The sequence below is a fragment of the Lepus europaeus genome, chromosome 3, assembly GCF_033115175.1.
Source record: "Lepus europaeus isolate LE1 chromosome 3, mLepTim1.pri, whole genome shotgun sequence".
In the NCBI taxonomy this organism is placed as follows: domain Eukaryota; kingdom Metazoa; phylum Chordata; class Mammalia; order Lagomorpha; family Leporidae; genus Lepus; species Lepus europaeus.
The window spans coordinates 25,503,485-25,526,062 of NC_084829.1; the positions used below are offsets into that span (position 1 = coordinate 25,503,485).

Genomic DNA, 22,578 nt, shown 5'->3' on the forward strand with positions numbered 1-22,578 from the left:
ACACCTAATCTTCTCCAACATTAGCAGAAGCAGAGTGCTTTAATTGTTTGCTCTTAATCTGGGTCATGGTAGACTTGCGTTGCTCTTTATTTGCATTAAAAATAAAGGAGAGTCACTAACTGATCAGTACTGATGTTTCTTAAATGCTTATGTTTCAGGGCATGAGCATAAATAACCGTGGTTGATACTATTTAACTGTGGTCCAGAGTAAGAATTATTTTTCCTTATTTTTACAAAATAGAAAATTGGTGTCCAAGGAAATTAGGCTCTCAAAGTCATGTCTGGTTGCTGGCCTAGCCAGTTTTGTTTTTTTTAAGTTTAAGAGCCTATATTGTTAACACTGTGTGGTGCCACCTTTTTATTCTAAATTAAATTCTAAAAGAATTAGAGATAAAAGAGTGATGTTTTCTTTTAGGAAATGGAATTACCAGTGTTGCCGAAAATTTCTCTACCTATTGCCAGTTCTTCACTGCCTATCTTCAATTTTAGTTCACCTGTGAGCACAGCATCCTCTTCGTCACCCATCAATCCTTCTCAGTCACTAACAAACAAGGTACAAACCATTATATATAGATGATTTTAATAAAATTTTTTTTTATTTGACAGAGTTAGACAGTGAGAGAGAGAGACAGAAGGTTCTTCCTTCCGTTGGTTCACTCCCCAAGTGGCCGCTATGGTCTGCGCTGTGCCGATCCGAAGTCAGGAGCCAGGTGCTTCTTCCTGGTCTCCCATGCAGGCGCACGGGCCCAAGCACTTGGGCCATCCTCCACTGCCCTCCCGGGCCACAGCAGAGAGCTGGACTGGAAGAGGAGCAACTGGGACAGAATCGGGTGCCCATATGGGACGCTGGCGCTGCAGGTGGAGGATTAACCAAGTGAGCCACAGCGCTGGCCCCCTATAGTTGATTTTTGTTCTTATTCCTTATGAGTCTAGTACTTGTTTAAAGCAGTGATTTTTTTTTTTTTACACTGAGGATTAGTAGCTCCATGATAAGCAAAGAGAAATGGAAATGGTGGGTTTTGCTTTTTTTACAATATGTACCAATATCATGAGTGGTGTTTAACTTATTGCAGTGCATTTGAGATTGAGTTGGTTAAGTTTGTTGCTAAATATTTTCCAAGTGAGTAGGAATGAATTTGTTTTTACATCTTTAATCTACTCCTGAAATATTTTTCTTTCTTCTTGACTGTTTCTGAATATATTCTTTTTTATTTATTTATTTATTTTTGACAGGCAGAGTGGACAGTGAGAGAGAGAGAGACAGAGAGAAAGGTCTTCCTTTGCCGTTAGTTCACCCTCCAATGGCTGCCACAGCCAGCGCATTGCGCTGATCTGAAGCCAGGAAGGAGCCAGGTGCTTCCTCCTGGTCTCCCAGGCAAGAGCAGGGCCCAAACACTTGGGCCATCCTCCACTGCACTCCTAGGCCACAGAAGAGAGCTGGCCTGGAAGAGGGGCAACCAGGACAGAATCCGGTGCCCTGACTGGGACTAGAACCCGGTGTGCTGGCGCCACAGGTGGAGGATTAGCCTATTGAGCTGCGGCGCTGGCCCTGAATGTATTCTTATAGATGTTATTTTTCTCCCAGGAAGCCAAATTTTATAGCAATTGGATATTCATTGTTTTTCAGAAATGAAAATGATTTTAAAATCTAAATGTAAAGAATATTTTCACTTTTCTTGGCTGGCGCCATGGCTTAACAGGCTAATCCTCCGCCTTGCAGCGCCGGCACACTGGGTTCTAGTCCCGGTTGGGGCGCCGGATTCTATCCCGGTTGCCCCTCTTCCAGGCCAGCTCTCTGCTATGGCCCGGGAAGGCAGTGGAGGATGGCCCAAGTGCTTGGGCCCTGCACCCGCATGGGAGACCAGGAGAAGCACCTGGCTCCTGGCTTCGGATCAGGGAGATGCGCTGGCTGCAGCGGCCATTGGAGGGTGAACCAACGGCAAAGGAAGACCTTTCTCTCTATCTCTCTCCCTCACTATCCACTCCGCCTGTCAAAAAAAAAAAAAAAAAATTTCCACTTTTCTTTAGGGTAATTGATTAAAATTTTAGTGCCAATTTTTCTGAATAATTATTTTGATCTCATTTCTTAATTGTTTGGAAAACCAGGTACAAATGACCTCTCCCAGCAGCACTGGCAATCCCATGTTTAGATTTTCATCTCCAATTATAAAATCTACTGAGGCAGATATACTACCTCCAACGTCTGTAAGTAGCAAGCAAGGAATATTTCATTTTACTGATTTGAAACCCATTTTGTATTTTTATTCTAAAGTGCCATTTGTGATAAGGAACACTATTAATTTTTCTTCCAACTTAAAACCATACTAATTGTATAGAAAACTTAAATGAGTAATAGTGTCTATATGCAAATGCATTGTCTCCAGTTAAAATGTAGGCATCTTGTTTCCTTTAATAATTCTCCATGTACCCTCTAAGGAGGATATTCATTTGCATACCTACAGTACAGTTGTCATACCTAAGAAATTCAACACAATATAATTAGTCTAATTACATAATCCATGTTCAGATTTCACTAGCACTCCTAGAGTATCCTTTAATTGCTGTTTTGTTTTCTGTGGGTCCCAGATCTAATTAAATACTGGAATCCTGTCAACTAAATCATACTGTATTTAACATGTCTCTTGAATTGCCTTTATTATTTTTAAATTCAAGTAATACAGAAGTGTGATGTTGAAGTTCCCCTAAATAAAATTTTTGACTTGGAATAGAAATAAGATTTACACTTGTTTAAAACTGAATTGACACTTAAAGGATACGTTTTCTCTTTGCAGATTGGATTTACATTTAGTGTGCCTATTGCAAAAACAGAGCTTACTGGCTCTAGTAGTGCTTCCGAATCAATTACAAATAGTTCTGGTAAGTAAAAATTTCTCAACTTTTTGCATAGAAACAGTTGCATATTTTTGACTAGTATATTCAGATATTCCTTATACCTTAGGTAATTCTTCTGAATGCCTTCACTTGGGTGAAAATAACTTCCTAAATGTAAATTTTACAGTTTGGTTTTTAGAGAGACATTCGACAGCGGCGAATATTCACTGTCTTTTTTTTTTTTTTTTTTTAAGTCAAAACAAGATTACAAGTTTGCTATAAATGGGATCTTCTTATAAAAACTTTAGAAATTATCAACATTGTATTTGTAGTGATATCATCTCTAGGTTTACTGTTCATTTCACAGGCTTAAATGTAAGGGTTACGCTTGTGTGGTTATATTGGGTAGTGATTCAGAATTTTGAAACTGAAAAAAATTGGCTTTAAATGAATGATTAATTAAAATATAGGATATTTTAAATAGTATTCTTAGTGTTTGGGAAATGTAGAAAAATCTTGGTTGACTAACCAGGAATTTTGAGCAAGGGTATTTTACCCAAGAAATAAATATCTAAGTGCAGTGGTATAGGAACAAGAGAAAAGCATGGCATACTTAGGGAATTGCAGCTAATTTTTCAGTAGTTGAAGATAGTTTTAAATCTAAAACTTGAATGCCATGTTAAAACATTGGATTTTATTTTGAAAATGGGGGACATGTTGAGGGATTTTAATATAAGAGTGAGTTGGATGCAGAGTATACCGACAATGGTGTGTGTATTGTGTGATGCTGTGGGTGGCAATGTGGGGTGGTATGGGCAGAAGCATCAGTTGGGGGGCTGTTGTCCTGTCCAGGAATATGAGTTTTTGAGAACTGTATCCTCTCTAAAGGAAAGAAAAAAAGCTGAGGTATCCAAGCTAGAAAGGCTTCCTCAGTTTTGCATGGTCTGAGTGATTAGAGCATAGATTATGGAAATGACTTCACATAACAATTGACTGGCCTGTATGCAGTCCAATTATTTTATTGGATAAAATAGCCCTATGTATTAGAAAATAACAAGCAGTTTCAATTTTTCTCATACTTCTTATCACAAAGCTTTTTTCCTTAAATGTTACTATATTCTTGAAAAATAAAACACTTCAGTTTTCCACTTTTGTGATTTGTTAAGGAAAACCATCAGGGGCCGGCACAGTGGCATAGTAGGCTAAGCCTCCACCTGCAGTGTCAGCTTCACATATGGGTGCTGGTTGTTGGTCCTGGTTGTTCCTTTTCCTGATCCAGCTCTCTGCTTTCGCCTGGGAAAACAGTAGAAGATGGCTTAAGTGCTTGAGCCCCAGCACCCGCATGGGCCTCTGCCCCTCTCTGTAACTCTACTTTTCAAATAAATAATAAAAGAAAGAAAGCTATATCTCAGTTTTTACTAACTCATGGTAACTGAATGAACAAAAATAGTTAGAAAAGCTTTATGTTCATCTTGGGAAATTCTACAGATTGTTTTTTTTTTTTTTTTAGATTTATTTATTTATTTGAAAGGCAGAGTTACAGAGAGGCAGAGACAGAGAGACAGAGATCTCCCCAGATGGCTGCAATAGCTAGAGTTGTGCCAATCCAAAGCCAGGAGCTTCTTCGGGGTCTTCCATGCAGGCATATGGGATGCTGGCACTGAAGGCGTTGGCTTAACCTTCTATACCACAGTGCCGGCCCCTATCCAGATTTTTAAGGAGTTGATTTTAAATGGGCTATATATTTGAGTCTGGTCCTCACCACTTCTGTCTTTTGGAAAAGCTGATTGAAAATGTGGAAGTCATGATTAATTTGTGGCAGGAACTCACATTTCCATTGTCTCCTTTTACTGTCCCTTCGTACTTAAAGGGATCCTAAAAATTTACTATAAATTTACTAAAAGCAAGTGAGTTTTAGCTATAAAGAGGATAGAATATTATAAAGTGATTAAACATGTTTTCTTTATTTTGACACAATTGTAGGAACAGTGGTTTTTATTTTGGGGAGCATAGTTGCATTGATGAAACATATATTACATAACTTTTGTTTATTCATTTATTTAAATATTTATTGCTTTATTTATTTTGAAAATCAGAATTAGATCTTCCATCTGCTGGTTCACTCCCCAAATGGCCACAACAGCCAATGCTGGGCCAGATAGAAGCCAAAAGCTTCATCTGGGTCTTCCAAGCGGGTGGTAGAGGCCCAGACACTGGGGCCATCTTCTGTTCCTTTTCCTAGGCCATTAGCAGGGAGCTGGATTGGAAGTATAGCAGCTGGGACACATACCAGTGCCCATGTGTTATGCCAGCCTTGGCAGGCAGCAGCTAAACCCTCTGTGCCACAGCACTAGCCCCTATTTTACTTTATTTTTAACATTTGTTTATTTATTTATAAGACATCTTTAATCTACTGTTTTATCCCCCAAATAGCTACAATGGCTGTGGCAGGGCCAGGCCAAAACCAGGAGCTTGGAGCTTCCTCTGGATCACCCACGTGGGTGACAGAGGCCCAGTTACTTGGCCAATCTTTGGTTTCTTTTCTAAGTGAATTATCAGCGAGCCGGATCAGAAGTGTAGCAGCCAGGATGTCTGGATTGGAAGTGGAACAGTGCAGCTGGGACTTAAACCAGTGTCTTTATGGGGTGCAGGCACCGCAGGCAGCTGTCTCTATGCCATCATGCCAACCCCCCATCTATTGCGTGCTTTTATAAATTATTTACGTGAGACAGAGGGCTCCTGTCTGCTGGTTCACTCCCCAAATGGGACAGCAGGTATGGGCAGAGCTAGAAGACTGGAACTAAATCCACATCTCCCATAGGGTGTCAGGAACCTAGTTACTTGAGCTGTCATTGCAGTCTCTCAGGATCAAATTAGCAGGAGACTGGAGCCAGCAGACAGAACTGAGTATCAAACCAAGGTGCTCTAATGTGAGATGTGGGCATTTTAACCAGAAGCCCCAGATTGCTTACGTTACGTACAAAGATACGCTTGTTTTGGAAAGTATGAAAAATAAAAGCTATAATGACCACTCATTTTACCATTGGTAGCCACCATTAATCTTTAGATATGAATATTCTTAATCCTCTGCACTTATTCTAATCTCCTTTTACCCATAACTATGCTTTTTTTTTTTTTTTAAGACTTATTTATTTGAAAGAGTTGCAGAGAGAGAGATGGGTCTTCCATCCGCTGGTTCACTCCCCAGTTGGCCTCAACGGCTAGAGCTGTGTTGATCTGAAGCCAGGAGCCAGGAGTTTGTTCCAGGTCTCCCATGGGGGTGCAAGGGCCCAAGGGCTTGGGCCATCTTCTCCTGCTTTCCCAGGCCATACAGAGAGCTGGATTGGAAGTGGAGCAGCTGAGACTCGAACTGGGCACCCTTACGGGATGCTGGCACTGCAGGCAGCAGCTTATCCTGCTACGCCACAGTGCCGTCCCCCATAAACTATGCTTTTAAGAAGATTATTTTGTGACTACCTAGCATTTCATTATGTTACTATTGTGTGATTCTTGTAACTACTAGGCCCTTATTTTTAACCATTTTAACACATAGGTTTTAAATATTCTAATTGAAAGATATTTTAAATTGTAGTATAAATTTCTAGAAATGAAATAATTGGCTCAGTTGGAAATTACTTATCAGGGGTTTTTTTTATCAGTATTTTCAATAAAGTGGCTTTTTTACTAAAGTTTTAGAAATCGATCCAAGAATTGGCTTTGAAAGTTTTTTCTAATGCATTTAATTCGAGTCCAGTGCTTTTTCTTGCCATAATACCTTTTATAATTAAAATAATTACAGCTCAAGATACCACTGCAGTGACCAACAGTACAAGCTGTATGAAGAGGCAAGGTGAAGATTATGAGGGTCCTTTTAGACCTGCAAAAATTATGAAAGAGGGAAGTGTCCTAGATCTTCTGAAAAACCCTGGTAAGATAATAACTGCTCTTGTGATAGTCAAAAATCTTATTATACAAAACTCAGGACTTCATTTTAATATCACTTGGTGTTGTACTTTATAAAAAAATGCTGACTAAGCTGATAGGAGAGGACTTTTCAAAGTAGCTATGTAGAATTTGGGAATTATGTAGAATTCATGGGAATTTGTTTGCAATTCAAGGACTTCGCTAACATGTCTCTAAGAGGCAAATGCAGGAGAAAAGGAATTGTGTGTTATTAGAGCTAGGCCCATGTGAAACAAGCAAATAAGTTCAATGATGTACCTGCACATGTGTTCCTCTGATGAAAGCACTCAACTGCCTTCTCAAATTATTCTGCAGTTTGGTATACACCAAACAAGGCCACCTTTGATGAATTGTAACAGATATGCCCAGAGGAAAGTATTTACCTGAGATGAAGCAAGGCTTGAAAGCTAGTTGGTAGTAGTTTGAAAGAGATGAAATATGTTCACAGTTTCAATTGTGATGTGTAACATAAAAATGTCAAAATGTTCCTAGGTAATCTAATAGTTTAGGAACACTGTAGATTTACCCAGCAGATGCCTTTGTTGTAAAAGATTTAAGTATAAGATTTGGCTTTTTATGCATGACTTAGAAGGATAAAGTTTTTGTTCCAGGTGTCATTTTTAATAGATGAGTGTGCTGTTTGTAGGGGTCCAGTGATTTAGATGCTTTTTTAAAAAAAAAATATTTATTTATTTATTTGAAAGAATCACACAAAGAGAGAAGGAGAAGCAGAGAGAGTGAGAGATCTTCTATCCGCTGGTTCACTCCCCAACTGGCTGCAACAGCAGGAGCTGCGCAGATCTGAAGCTGGGAGGCAGGAGCTTCTTCCAGTCTCCCACGTGAGTGCAGGGGCCCATGGATTTGGGCCATCTTCTGCTGCTTTCCCAAGCCACAGAAGAGAGCTGGATCAGAAGTGGAGCAGCGTGTATATCTAGTGTTGTGTCTGTCTGGCGTTGTGGCATAATGATTAAAGCCTCTGCCTGCAATGTTGGCATACCATATGCGCACCAGTTCAAGTCCCAGCCGTTGCACTTCCTATCTAACTCCTTGCTAATGGCTTGAGAAAAGCATAGGAAGATGGCCCAAGTACTTAGGCCTGTGCCACCCACATAGGAGACCCAGATGAAGCTCCTGGCTGTTGTAGACATCTGGGGAGTATATACCTGATTGAAAAGATATCCCTCTTTCTCTCTCTCTGTAACTCTTTCAAATAAAATAAATAATTCTTACTTAAAACAAACAAACAAACTAGGGTTACACTTTGTATTCATAATGTCAACCTTATGTTGTCCCCTTTTTTAAGTCTGAAAAATTTGGGAGAGTCTTCATTTGAGTGAAATCAGGACATTCTGAAAAAATGGGGAGGAAAAGAAATGTGATCTTCCCTTCTTATTTTCTTTTGGTTATTAAGGTGACACAAATGGGTCACTGGTGGTGTGTGCAAAATTAAAAGTTAACTGGTCTCTGGGCTGGCGTTGTGACGGTACAGTGAGTGTGACACCAGTATCTCATATGAGCGGTGGATCGAGTCCCAGCTGCTCTGCTTCCGATTCAGCTTCCTGCATAAAATGCCTGGAAAAGCCCAAGTGCTTGGGCTCCTGCTACCCACATAGAAGACCCTAATGTAGTTTTTGGGTCCCTGGCTTTGGCTTGGCGCAGCCCCAGTTGTTCAGGCATTTGGAAAGTGAATCAGCAGATGGAAGATCTTTTTCTGTCTCTTCTCTGTCACTCTGCCTTTCAAATAAATTTTTTTTAAAATTTATTGATCTTAAATAAAAAATTAAATGAGTTATTCCCCCAAATAAAATGTAGTGTTGATGAATCAGTTCAATAATAGCAGTTTGGGGAGCACAAAGGCATTTTTTACAAAGCAGATATATTTGAAATGTATATGGCTTTCTTAGATTCTGTTGAGACATTGTGATAGTTTTGTTTGAATTACCATTGGGTAACTGTGGGTATGTGTAGAAGAAAAATGAGCTCTTGTTCTTTGAAGGTAAGAATGAAGGGTTGGCTGGCGCCGTGGCTTAACAGGCTAATCCTCCGCCTTGCGGTGCTGGCACACCGGGTTCTAGTCCCGGTTGGGGCGCCGGATTCTATCCTGGTTGCCCCTCTTCCAGGCTAGCTCTCTGCTGTGGCCCAGGAGTGCAGTGGAGGATGGCCCAGGTGCTTGGGCCCTGCACCCGCATGGGAGACCAGGAGGAAGCACCTGGCTCCTGGCTTTGGATCAGCGCGGTGTGCCAACCGCAGTGTGCTGGCTGCGGCGGCCATTGGAGGGTGAACCAACGGCAAAAAGGAAGACCTTTCTCTCTGTCTCTCTCTCTCACTATCCACTCTGCCTGTCCAAAAAAAAAAGGGGGTTTTTTGTTTGTTTGTTTTGTTTTGTTTTCTTTTCAATTGAAAGCATCAAGCAAGAAATTCTCAGAAATTATAAACAAAATCTTTTGTAGAGTTTTTAACAAGGCCTAAATGTCAATTAACTAGTTACATGATTAATAAATATGATTTCTTGGATGAGAAACATTCCAGTTAATGCTTTGATTAGAAAGTTCACAACTTCTTGTGTTTACACTCTTGTTCTTACTCTTTTTCTTGTAGATTTCACATCACCGAAGGTAGATTCTCTTGCAGCTCAGCCTACCACAACAAGCCCAGTAGTTTATACAAGACCAGCAATAAGTAGCTTTTCTTCTAGTGGAAGTGGATTTGGTGAAAATTTGAAAGTAGCACCATCGTGGCAGTGTGATACGTGTCTACTACAGAACAGACTTAGCGATAACAAGTGTGTAGCCTGTCAAGCAGCAAAATCACCACCGAGAGAGAATGCTAAACAGACTGGAACTGGGACACCAAGCAAAAGCAGCAAAGCAACTCTTCCTGCATCAGGAACAGGCTTTGGAGACAAATTTAAACCACCAGTAGGAACTTGGGATTGTGACACATGTTTGGTGCAAAATAAACCTGAAGCGACAAAATGTGTAGCCTGTGAAACACCAAAACCTGGAACTGGTGTGAGGCGTGCCCTTACTCTGACAGCCACGTCAGAAAGTGCTGTGACTGTGACTGCTTCATCTTCCAGCTGCACTGTGACCACTGTTTCCTTAGGATTTGGAGATAGATTCAAAAGGCCTGTAGGGTCTTGGGAGTGTCCAATATGCTGTGTTACTAATAATGCAGAAGACAATAAATGTGTGTCCTGTATGTCTGAGAAACCAGGTATGTTTATGGCTGTGTGGAATAATTTTGCTCATTCCTTTAGTAGAACATTTTAATTTATTCTCTGTAAAACACCTAATGACACTGCAGTATGTTATATATTTCAAGATAAGGATTTCCTCATCTTAATTTTTCTAAACTGTTTTAAATTACTTGCTGAGAGCTAGATCTTCATGTTCATTTAGCATGGGTTGTATGTTGAGTCCTACGTGTCCACTGACCTCTTTCTGTGCAGTTTCATCAACAATGTCTTGCTTTGCTTAATTATTTTGAAAGTTGATAGGGATGTTGAAAGATCTCAGAATGTGGCAGTCTGAAACCTTTATACGGACAAAAATGTTTCTCCCTTTTTTTAAGTAGAAATGAAGAGACAGCCATTGGCCATTTGCAAGGGAGGCAGTGAATTGCTGAATCATCAGTGAAAAAAATTTTAACGTAGGCAGCCAGGAAAATGGCATTCATTTTGTGTTTTCCTTTGTTCAGAAGTTGGAATAATTATTAGAATCACCTCAATCTTTGGTTCAGTCTTGGCTGGTTTTGTAACATTATTACTTAATTATACAGTACAGCTAATGGTAACATGGATACTAAATAAAACAATGCATGTCCTAGGAATCATACTTCCTGTTTTTATTGTTTAATGCATGGATGTATCGTAATGTAAAGCTCTTGAGGTATTAGCCTAGCTATCCCCTGCCTTAGCACTGGAGCTATGTTTCTTAATCCCTATTGTACATCACCATAAGAGATTTCAGAAACTTCAACCTGAGGTACCTTTCTCTTTTCATCTGGTGCTCCCTCCTTGTATAAAATATGAAAGGCCTTGATGCATGCAGGAAACATAAATTCTGAGTTGATGGAAGAAATAAATTGTTATTCAAGAACTATTCATATGTACTAAAGAAATTGCACTTTATCCTGTAAAATATAATTTTCAGCTGGCAAATGATATGGTCAAGGTTATTGTTTTTGATAAGTCACTCAGTGTTTTGGGGAAGAGATCTGAAACCTGAAAACAACTAAATTGGGAGATTGGAGGATAGATTAGGAAGTTCTGTCGGTAGTATTTGTGAAGGATTATCATGATATGTACTGATGGAATCAGATGAGCATATCAGAGAGGGATATAGAATAATGTGCAGTTGAAGACATGTCCATTTCAAGCTGTTGAAGTTGACACTCAAGTATTATGTAAGGCCTCTGGATACACTGATATGGACCCTTTGGGCCATTGTTAAAGGTTTGGGAGTCATTAGCCCATAGTTTGGTTTTTGAATTCATGAGAGAAGAGGTGAATAAGTTAATAAAAAAGAGAAGAGGTTCTAAATCAACTCTGCTAACTTTCAGGGAGTGGCAGGAAGAAATAAGCGTCAATAAAAGTTAATCTTTTAAAGAGCAACCAGAGAGGAAAAACAAGAGCTGTATGCACTGGTTGCTTCCAATGAGGATGGATTTTAAATGAAGATCAAAATCTGAATAAGAAAACAATTATTAAAGCAAGAAATGAGGAGGGCTTGAACCAGAACAGCAGTAAAAGGGTCCAAAGAAAGAAGTTAAACTGAATTTAAGGAGAGGAATGCTAACCATGGGACAATGGAACTACTAGGAGACTACAGTAATGATGCCCAGAAGAGAGTGTGGGATGCAGATACAGATTAGGTGTTTAAAACCTCAGAGCAGATAAGAGTGTGTGAAGGGGACAGTGGACCAGAGCTGGGAACCCTAGAGAACAGTTTTGTTGACAAGGTGGAAGAGAACCTGCCTATAAAATTAGCAAAGATTGCTCCATAACTGTGGAAAAAGTGACAATAAAATGGTTGGAGACCTTCTAAAGGGGTAGGGATACTGGGATGTATGGCTCCGCTCTCAGCACACAGTCTATGCATTGTGACTTGCTGAGCCACTCTTCACACAATCCACTTCTCCCTGCAAACATGCAGTTCTGCATAAATATCGAATTATATATTTTTCTTGCCTCTTTATACTTGGTGCTGCTGTGCCTTTATGTTCTATTTAAGATTTTATTCCTTTTTATGTCCTCAGACCCCAACTATGTTTTGGAGCTTAATAAATATTAGGAGTGTCATAGTTGATGTGTCATTGAATTGGATGACGAACACTGCTAAGCAAAAATGATCGTTTCAAGTACTGAAACCTATTCTTTGAAATCTTGAAATGATCTTGGTCCACTGTGAATTTTATGTGTTATATATCACTTGCAATTTACATCTTATGCCTTAACTTAAAATGCTGTGCTGTTGAAGTTTAACAAATTCTTAAGAATTTAACCTTCTAATCTCCTTATGAGGGTGATTTTTTTTTTTTTTTTAAACCAGGGCAATTCAAACTTTGGGTTACAAGGGAACTCAGCCACTGAGCAAGGTTGGTGGGAGCTGCTCATTATAAGGCTAAGGAAAATCTGAAATATCTGACCTGTTTCTAACAATGTAATGTGCATATTTCTGACACTTCTCTGTGTTTTAGTTGGAAGTGTTAATAAAAATGTGATTAAGCTGCTGACAAAAATAAAATTTTCATCAATTTTGTTATTTTTAGGAAGTTCTGTACCTGCTTCAAGTAGCAGCACTGTCCCTGTCCCTGTGTCTTCTGGAGGTTGTCTGGGATTGGACAAATTCAAGAAACCTGAGGGGAGCTGGGACTGTGACGTGTGCCTGGTGCAGAATAAAGCAGACTCTACCAAATGTGTAGCATGCAAGAGTGCAAAGCCAGGCACAGAATCTGAGTCTATAGGTAAGGCGATGGTAAAGTGCCTCTTTGTGATGCCTTTTGAAATGAAACACTTGCACAGTTTCTGTTTGTAGATTATTCATGTAAAATGAAGTGCCAAGTTTTCAGTTCACATCTGTCTGCATTATTGTACGATCGAACTAGTTGCATGTCAGCAGTGAGGGATCATTTCTGCAGCTGGGTAAAGAACTTTCTTGTGTTACTGAGTTTCAGAGTTTTGTTTTTTGTTTTTTTTAAAGGTTTTTTATTTATTTGAAAGGCAGAACAATAGGAAGAGAGGGACAGACATACAAGGAAAGATCTTCTGTCTGCTGGTTCACTGCTTAAATGCCTGTAACAGCCAGGGTTGGGCCAGGCAGAAGCCAGAAGCCAGGAACTCTGGGTTTTCCATGTGAGTGGCAAGGACTCAAGCACTTGAGTTATCACCAGTTGTTTCCCAGGCACATTAACAGGACGCTGGATCAGAAATGGAGGCAGGACTCAATCCCAGGCGCTCTAATGTGGAATTCATGGGTCCCAAGCAGCAGCCTTATTGTGCCACAACACCAACACCCCTTTTTTATTTGTAAAAGAGTAAGCCTGTCGGGTTGGAATTTGTGGGGATTAAAACAAAGCACTAATGAGGCTGGTGCTATGGTGTAGCTGGTAAAGCTGCCTCCTGTGAGTGCAACCCCTGCATCCCATGTGGGCACTGGTTTGAGTCCTAGCTGCTCCACTTCTTTTTTTTTTTTTTAATTGATAGCTATTGAAAAAAAAAAAAAAAAAGATTTTATTGGCTGGCGCAGTGGCACAGCAGGTTAACACCCTGGCTTGAAGCAGCAGCATCCCATATGGGCACTGGTTTGAGACCCGGCTGCTCCACTTCCCGTCCATCTCTCTGTTATGGCCTGGGATGGCAGTGGAACATAGCCGAAGTCCTTGGGCCCCTGCATGCACGTGGGAGATCCGGAAGAACCTCCTGGCTTCGGATCGGCGCAGCTCCAGCCGTTGCAGCCAATTGGGGAGTGAACCAGCGGATGGAAGACCTCTCTCTCTCTCTGCCTCTCCTCTCTCTGTATAACTCTGACTCCCCCCCCCCCAAAAAAAAATTATTTATTTATTTATTTGAGAGGTAGAGTTACTGCCAGAGAGAGGGAGAGACAGAGAGAAACGTCTTCTATCTGCTACTGCTCCACTTCTGATCGAGTTCCCTGCTAATGTGCCTGGGAAAGCAGCAGAAGATAGCCTCAATGCTTGGACCCCTGCACCTACATGGGAGACATGGGTGAAGCTCCTGGCTTTGGCTTGGCCCAGTTCCTACTATTGCTGCTTTTGGGGAGTGAACCAATGGATGGAAGATTTCTCTCTCTAACTCTGCCTATCAAATAAATAAAATCTTAGAAAAGAGTACTAACAGGTCTAACCTTGTGGCATAGCTGGTAAAGCCATCGCCTGAGATGCTGACATTCCAGGTAGCTGCTGACATCACACATAGGCACCAGTTCGAGTCCTGGCTACTCCACTTCCTATCCAGCTACCTGCAAAAGTGCCTGGGGAAGCAGCAAGGTTGGTCCAGGTGCTTGGGCCCCTGCACCCACGTGGTGGACCCAAAAGAAGCTCTTGGCTTCAGTCTGGCCTAGCTTTGGCTGTTGCAGCCATTTGGGCAGTAAACCAGTAAATGGAAGATCTCTTCCTCTCCTCCTCTCTGTAATTCTGCCTTTCAAATAAATCAATCTTTAAAAAAAAAAAAGACAGCTTTATCTACTTTGTAATTTGCCTTGGTCTCCTGGCTTTCAAGCTGTTTGCAGACCAAAAGAAAAAAGATCTTTTATGTTTTGCCCACAGTGTATTCGCCTGTGTGATTGAATGAGAATTTTACAAAATAATACTTATCTATAGTATGTATAAATTACCCTGCTATTTTCAGTTCTCTTTGCTTTTTAAAGAAAAATGCTGTTTGCAGCCTGCTAAATTAATTGGATGAATAAATGGACTACAACTGGCAGTTTATAAAACCACTGCATCTGGGTGTTTTGGAAAAAATCGCTGTGCTTTGCCATTCATTTTAGTTCATTTTGTGTTTGTTGCTTCACAGTTCCTTTTCCCCCTTCTCTGCCTTTGGTAAGGGGTTCACCATGCTAGAAATTGGTCTCATGGAGCCCTTGAGGCAGTGCTGATGACTAGTTAGTTCTTTTAGGTTTTTTTTTTTTATTTGAAAGAATTAACGGAGAGGGAGAGATTGAGGTTTTCTGTCTGCGGTTCACTCTCCAGGTAGTCACAGTGGTCAAGACTTGAGCCAAGCGCAAGCCAGGAGCTGTATCCAGGTGTCTCATGTGGGTAGCAGGGCCCATGTAATGGGGCCATCTTGCACTGCTTTTTCCAGGCCATTAGTGGGGAGCTGAATTGGAAGTGGAGTAACTAGGGCATGAACCGGCACCCATATAAGATGCTGACATCATAGGCGGTAGCTTTACCCTCTAAGCCACAACGCTGTCCCTGAGTTAATTCTCGTCTTTGGCTCCTTTGCTTTTAGCTTTCAGTGTGATGTCCTTTAGCATATTTTAGAGGCTATCTGTGTAGCTACTTGCTCCTGAGATTCTGATAGAATTTTTCAGCTGAATTTTTCTTAGGGAAGGAAGTTGGGTGGGTGAGTAATCTTCAATGGGAGAACATGAGGATGAGAGCTTACAAGACTTTGCTGTCATTTTTCTTTATTTATGGGTAAGCGGAGCAATACATAAATATCTGGTACCTTTTAATGATTCTTGTTTTGAGCCAAACACTTCATTTCTGCTTTCTTCAGCTGTTGAGAAATTATGAAATCAAGATTTTGATCTTGACAGTATAACATTTATTTTTATGAAGGCTGCTTCAATTCATGTAATTCTACATTTTGGTGCCACTTTTTTAATGTTTGAATATAAGATCTAAAAATAAAAAAATAATGGGAGTGGACATCTGTGAGGTGATAGGTGATAGCCCAAGTAATTGGGTTCTTGCCATCACATGGGATATACCTAGATTGCTTTTGTGTACAGCTCCAACTGGGGAGTAGAACCAGTTGCCCTGATTCCTTCTACCTCACAAATATATTTTGAAAGAAAGAAATTGTGATGAATTATCTCTTATCTCCATTGGCTGAATTTTTTTTTTACAGGCAGAGTTAGAGAGACAGAGAGAAAGGTCTTCCTTTTTCCGTTGGTTCACCCCTCCCCCCCAGTGGCCTCTGTGGCCAGTGCGTTGTGGCCAGTGTGCTGAGCCGATCCGAAGCCAGGAGTCAGGTGCTTCCTCCTGGTCTCTCATGTGGGCCCAGGGCCCAAGGACCTGGGACATCCTCCACTGCACTCCCGGGCCACAGCAAAGAGCTGGACTGGAAGAGGAGCAACCGGGACAGAATCCAGAGCCCCGACCGGGATTAGAACTCGGGTGCTGGCGCCGCAGGCGGAAGATTAGCCTAGTGAGCCGCAGCGCCGGCTTGGCTCAATTTTTTAAAAAATGATTTATTGATTTATTTATGTATTTGAAAACATCACAGGGAGAGACAGGTATGTTTCATCCGCTGGTTGGCTCCTCAGGTGGTCACAACAGCCAGGGCCAAGCCAGCCTGAAGCCAGGAGGCAAGAGCTTTTTCTGAGTTTCCCACATAGTTGTAAGCACCCAAGTATTTGGACCGTCCTTTGCTGCTTTCCCAGGTGCATTAGCAGGGAGCTTCATCGGAAGTGAAACAGCCAGGACTCGAATGGGGGCCCATAGGGAATATTGGCAACACACAGCACTAGACCCTGTGGACTCATTTTGTAACCATCCTCTCCCCTCGAAAGATAATAGCTATGGCTAATTCAAAGTTCCCCGATGCCCATCCCAACCAACATATTCTCTATATTTTTCTATATTCTCATTTCATACTGCCTTATTAGCAAAGGTGGTACGCTATATTCCTTTTCTGCCCCCTTGATTTTATCATGGATTTTTGTGAACATATCCTCATTTTTCATTCTTTACAGCTGCCTACATTGCACATAGCGTTTTTTGTGCCTGCGAGTTTACCTTTAAAACAAAGTCACAGCTGTAGAATTGCTGGGCCAAAGGGTATGTGTGTTACTTTGGTAAATATTGACAGACTGCCTCCCACAAGTTTTGTGCCAACAAACACATACACTTGCAAGGTATGAAAGTGCCTATTCTCAGTCTGGTCACCAATATGAAGTTTATCAGACTTTAAGCAATTTTGGTCAGTCTGATAATAGGAAAGTGACATGTCAGTTTAGTTGTGAGGACTATTCTCAGTGTGAACATTGGTCAGCGTGGTTCGCATTTACTGCCATTTCAGAGTTACTCCTTTGCTACTCTGGCTTTGAAGGTTACATTTTGTTTGAGAGGATAAGTACATTTATTCAATGTATTTATGATGTCTGTTTTTCTGTTTGAAGGCCTCGGGACGTCCTCCTCATCTTCGAACCCAGTGGGCTCACCCTTCAAATTTGGTATCTCCTCATCCTCTTCTGGTCCTTCTCAAACTTCGACGAACACTGGAAATTTTAAATTTGGAGATCAGGGTGGATTCAAAATAGGTGTATCATCTGATTCTGGGTCTATAAACCCCTTGAGTGAAGGTTTTAAGTTTTCTAAACCAGTAGGTGATTTTAAATTTGGAGTTTCATCTGATTCTAAACCTGAAGAAGTTAAAAAAGACAGTAAGAATGATAATAAATTTAAGTTTGGATTTTCTTCTGGGTTAAGCAACCCAACTTCTTCAGCTCCTTTTCAGTTTGGAGTGTCTAATCTTGGACAGCAAGAAAAGAAAGAGGAACCTCCAAAATCTTCATCTGCAGGCTTTAGTTTTGCTACAGGTGTAGTTAACCCCACTCCTGCCACTTCTAACACCTTAGTGACCTCTGAGAACAAGAGCAATTTCAGCTTTGGAAGTATAGAAACCAAGAGTGTCTCCATGACTCCTTTCACATGTAAGACACCAGAAGCGAAGAAAGAAGAAATGCCTGCCCCTAAAGGAGGGTTTACTTTTGGCAATATGGAACCTGCCTCTATGCCATCTGCCTCAATGTTTGCTTTGGGACGGACAGAAGAGAAACAACAAGAGCCTGTCACTTCTACTTCTCTAATTTTGGGGAAGAAGGCTGACAAAGAAGAGCCAAAGTGTCAACCAGTGTTTTCCTTTGGGAATTCAGAGCAAACCAAAGATGAGAGTTCTTCGAAGTCAACATTTAGTTTCAGTATGGCAAAGACATCTGAGAAGGAAGCTGAACAGCCAGCAAAAACCACTTTTACTTTTGGAGCTCAAACCAGTACCACAGCTGGTGAGTATTTTGAGTATCACACTTTTTCTTTTTCTTGGTAACAAAAACAAAAGTGTCAACAAATCCATCAGGTCAGGGAATGGTTTACACTGATCACAGTTCAGGGTACCAGCTGCAACTCTGGGAAGGAGCCTAGGGTGTCCATTTGTAAGTGCTCTAAACTCTCATTCTGATGATGTTATTTATAGAGTATTAAGAAATAGAGTTCTAATGGAAAACCCACAGTGGTGCAGATCTGTATTTTTCTTTCTTCCTTTTCCTTGACAGTTATAATTGGCGTATACTATTCAGGAAAATAGAAATTCTTGAGCTAGTAAACTATAGTGTAATATATAATATATAAAGCCTTCATTTACAAATAGTTGGATATAACTGGTCATCAGATATTTAAGGAATATCACCGACAAGTTTTACTAATCACGGAGACGACAGAGGTGATTTTGAAAACTAAAATCCTGAAGAAAAACTAAAAGCATGATTATTGAAATAAAGTCATTCTCAGGGTGGCTGCTGCCTGCAACTGCAGCATCCTATATGGATATTTTCAAGTCCTGGCTACTCCATTTCTGACCCAGCTCCCTGCCTGGGAAAGCAACAGAGGATGGCCCAAGTGTTTGAACCTCTGCCACCCATGTGGGAGACCTGGATTAAATTCCTGACTCCTGGCTTCTGCCAACTAGGGAGTGAAGCAGCAGATGGAAGATGCGTGTGTCTGTCTCTCACTCTTCCTCTTGCTCTGTAACTCTGACTTTCAAAATAAGTACATCTTTCAAAAAAAAAAAAAAATTGGGGGAAATACTCAGAAAAATTAACAAAAGAAAAAGGAATTCGACAGGAGGAGTATTGGGAAAAGTTCACAAGGCAGAAAAACCAAACGAACAAAAATTTCACTGAGGGACTAGCACTGTGGCACAGTAGGTTAAGCTGCCACCTGCAGTACTGGCACCCCACTTCTGGTCTTGGTTGCTCAACTTCTGATCCAGCTTCCTGCAAATACACCTTGGAAAGCAGCAGAGGATGGCCAAGTGCTTGGGCCCCTACACCCTCATGAGAGACCTGGATGAAGCTCCTGCCTTTCTGCATATCGCCAGGAAATTATGTATTCAAAAAATTTTTGTACCAGTATACACATTTTCTGGTCCTGTTTTAGAATTACTTATTTGAAACAAAGACAGGGAGAAAGAGATCTTCTATCCGCTGATTCACTCCCCAAATGACCACAATGGCTGGGACTGAGCCGGGCTAAAGCTGAGAGCCAGGAACTCCATATTGATCTCCCTAAAGGATGACAGGACTCACATACTTGGACCATCTTCTGCTGAATTAACTAATAAATAAATAAATAAATAAATAAAATGGAGGTGAGGGGAGAGAGAAAGACATCTTTTCCATCTGCTGGTTTACTCCCCAAATTGGCAGCAGCGGCTGGCACTGGGGCAGACTAGCCAGGATCCAGGAGCTTCATCTGTATCTCCTGTGTGGGTGGCAGAGGTCCATATACTTGGGCCATCTTCTGCTGCTTTCCCAGGTGCATTAGCAGGAACCTGGATCATAGGTGGAGCAGCTGGGACTTGAACTGGTACCCATATGGGGTGCCGTTATTGGCAGTTTAAAGTGCCCTCATATTTGACCATCTACACATTTAATAATAACAGATGTCCATTGCATTCAAAAGTCAGTATTAAAAACTTGCTGTGTTTTTTAATGAATTTATAGATTGTAGGGTAGGAAAAAAATGCTCTCTGAAATGATTTTGTTCCTAAGGATTGTTTCTTAATTTCTATATTACAGATCAAGGTACAGCCAAACCAGTTTTTAGTTTCTTGAACAATTCTTCGAGTTCAAGTACACCAGCTACTTCTGCTGGTGGTGGCATATTTGGTAGTTCCACCTTTTCCTCCAGTCAGCCTATGACTGCCTTCGTGTTTGGACAGTCCAGCAATCCCGTGAGCAGCCCTGCTTTTGGTAGCTCTGCTGAACCCAGTACATCTCAGTCTTTGCTGTTTTCTCAAGATAGCAAACCAGCAACCACATCCAGCACGAGTACAGCTGCCACTTCATTTGTATTTGGTTCGGGCACCAGCAGTAACAGTGCTGCAACCTCTGGCTTCGCCTTTGGAGCTACCACCACGTCTAGCTCAGCAGGTACTTTTACAAAATAGAAAAACACATATTATAGTTGCACTGGCTTTCATCACAAGTGTGTCACATCTTAGCAGATGATACAGCAGGTCATCACTGTGCTAAAATGGCATCAGTGCCGTTAGGTCCTCTATACCTGGGATGTTAGACTAATGTGGGAAGGTGTACGTTGTATATTCAGGTCGAATATATTTATCTCTTGGGAACAGTTTTTCTGATCTCTGTAAGATCAGAACTGTTTCATGTTTTCTTTTTGACATGTTAACTTGTAAGTAACCACATAACTGAGTGTTTTATTACATCAATTCTCGCTGTACAATACGTTCATATGTACACCATTAGACATTTATTTCTGTATATATATCCTGTCACCAAAAATTATTACCTGTGAAGGTGAGGAGTCATGTTAATTGGAGTTGTTTATATGTTTTATAAATAATGGTAGAGAAAGTTAGATTCTTAATTTCTTAATCATTTTCAAAATTTCTCTTAATGGAATTTGGTTAGCAGGGTCAGAGTTTGAAAAGAAGCATGAAATTTGCTTGTGGGCTTAGAGAAATGTCTTCAGAATTATCTGCCTGTAGCCAGCTACATCATGGTGATGTGTTTCTTTGGGCCTCCAGGATCCTCCTTTGTATTTGGTACAGGAGCTTCAGCACCATCTGCCAGTCCAGCATTTGGTGCTAGCCAGACCCCAGCATTTGGACAAAGCCAAGGTGCCAGCCAGCCTAATCCCCCAGGCTTTGGATCTATATCATCTTCAACAGCGTTGTTTTCTTCAGCTTCTCAGCCTGCACAACCCACTTTTGGAGCAGTGTCAAGCAGTAGCCAGCCTCCTGTGTTTGGACAACAGCCTAGTCAGTCTACATTTGGCTCTGGAACAGCTCCCAATTCTAGTAAGTATTCAGTGATGCATGTTTCATATGACTTGGGCTCTGTGTATCTTAAAAGTCAAATTTGTCCTGTAACTTTGAAACCATGCATATGTTTTTTTAAAATTATTAATATCTGTTGCACATGGCAGAATAGAGAGGTATGTGTTTAGTTGTACCTGTAAACAGTATTCCTAAATTTCACACAATCAGTTTTTTTAAGGTAATGAATTGTGTTTTACAGGTTTATTTCTTTCTTATTCTGACTTTTTAAAAAATATTTTATAAAGGCAAGAGTTAGAGATTTTCCATCCACTGGTTCTCTCCCCCCAAACAGCTGCAACAGCTGGGGCTAGACGAGGCTGAAGTCCATTAGAAAGGCTAGTTCATTATGAGAGAATTCTCTCCCCCCAAGCAGCTGCAACAGCTGGGGCTAGACGAGGCTGAAGCCAGGAGCTTGGAACTCTATCCAGGTCTCCCACATGGGTGTCAGGGGCCCAGACATTTGAGCCATCTTCCACTGCTTTCCCAAGGCATACTGTCAGAGCTGGGTTGGAAGTAGAGCAGCCGGGACCCCTGTGGGCAGTGGCTTAATCTGCTGTACCACACACTCATCCCAGAATTTTAGACGTTCCAGCCTAGATTTGAACTGTATTTTTTGATCTTTGTGATTAGATTTATTTCAGATAGTTTTGTGGTCGCAAAGCTCTTTCTGAGGATGGTCCAGCTGAATTTTCTCATAATGAACTAGCCTTTCTAATGGACTTGCATAATTAAACAAGTTTCCATGACTTTTTAAATAAAACTGTTACACTATATTTTAATAATGTGTTTCCTCAAAATTATACTATTTGGTTTTTTTGAGAGATACATTTATTTATTTAGTGACAAATCCTGTATCCTCTGGTTTACTCCTCAAATGCCTACAACAGCTGTGGCTGGGCTCTGCAGTGCCAGGAATCTGGAGCTCCACATCTGTGTCTCCCACATGGGTCGTAGGAACCCAAATACTTGGTTCCATCTTCTGCTGCCTGCCAGGCACATTATCAGGCAGTTGGATTGGTAGCAGAGGCAGGACTTGATCCCAGGTACTCTGATATGGAATGTGGGTGTCCCAGGCAGTGGGTTACCCTGAGGAGGCCTCCAATATTTTTCTTTTTTTTAGAAATCCCTAGTTATTTATTTGATTCACTTCTCAAATGCGTACAACAGCTGAGGCTAGGCAAGGAGCCAGGAGCCTGGACTCAGTGTGGAGCTTGCACGTGGGTATCAGGGACTCAGTACTTTAGTCCCAGGGTGTGCATTCGCATGAAGCTGGAATCAAGTGCAGAGCTGGAACTCAAACCGGGCTCTCTAGTTGGGACAGAGGTGTCCCAAGTAGTGTCCTAACTGCTGTACCAAATGTCCCACCCCTAGTGTTTTTCTGATGTGAAGTATAGCCTCGTATAGAAAAGGTCATTAAATCCTAAATAAACAGTAAAATGATGACTCCAGATGCTGTGTAAATGCTG

At 41.1% G+C, this 22,578-nt stretch overlaps 1 protein-coding gene across 3 annotated transcripts in view; it reads left to right on the plus strand.

Annotated features, from left to right (window-relative positions):
* Positions 1-22,578, plus strand: part of NUP153 (nucleoporin 153) — a 70,627-nt gene that overhangs the window by 42,491 nt on the left and 5,558 nt on the right. For 2 of the 3 annotated variants that reach the window (XM_062185413.1, XM_062185410.1), the window contains exons 12-20: positions 416-553; positions 2,107-2,205; positions 2,793-2,877; positions 6,632-6,760; positions 9,394-10,011; positions 12,568-12,762; positions 17,169-18,053; positions 19,845-20,198; positions 20,819-21,091. In XM_062185413.1, coding sequence (XP_062041397.1) covers positions 416-553; positions 2,107-2,205; positions 2,793-2,877; positions 6,632-6,760; positions 9,394-10,011; positions 12,568-12,762; positions 17,169-18,053; positions 19,845-20,198; positions 20,819-21,091 — 2,776 coding nt within the window. The remainder of the gene's footprint in view (positions 1-415; positions 554-2,106; positions 2,206-2,792; positions 2,878-6,631; positions 6,761-9,393; positions 10,012-12,567; positions 12,763-17,168; positions 18,054-19,844; positions 20,199-20,818; positions 21,092-22,578) is intronic. The other variant, XM_062185412.1, reaches the window with a different exon arrangement.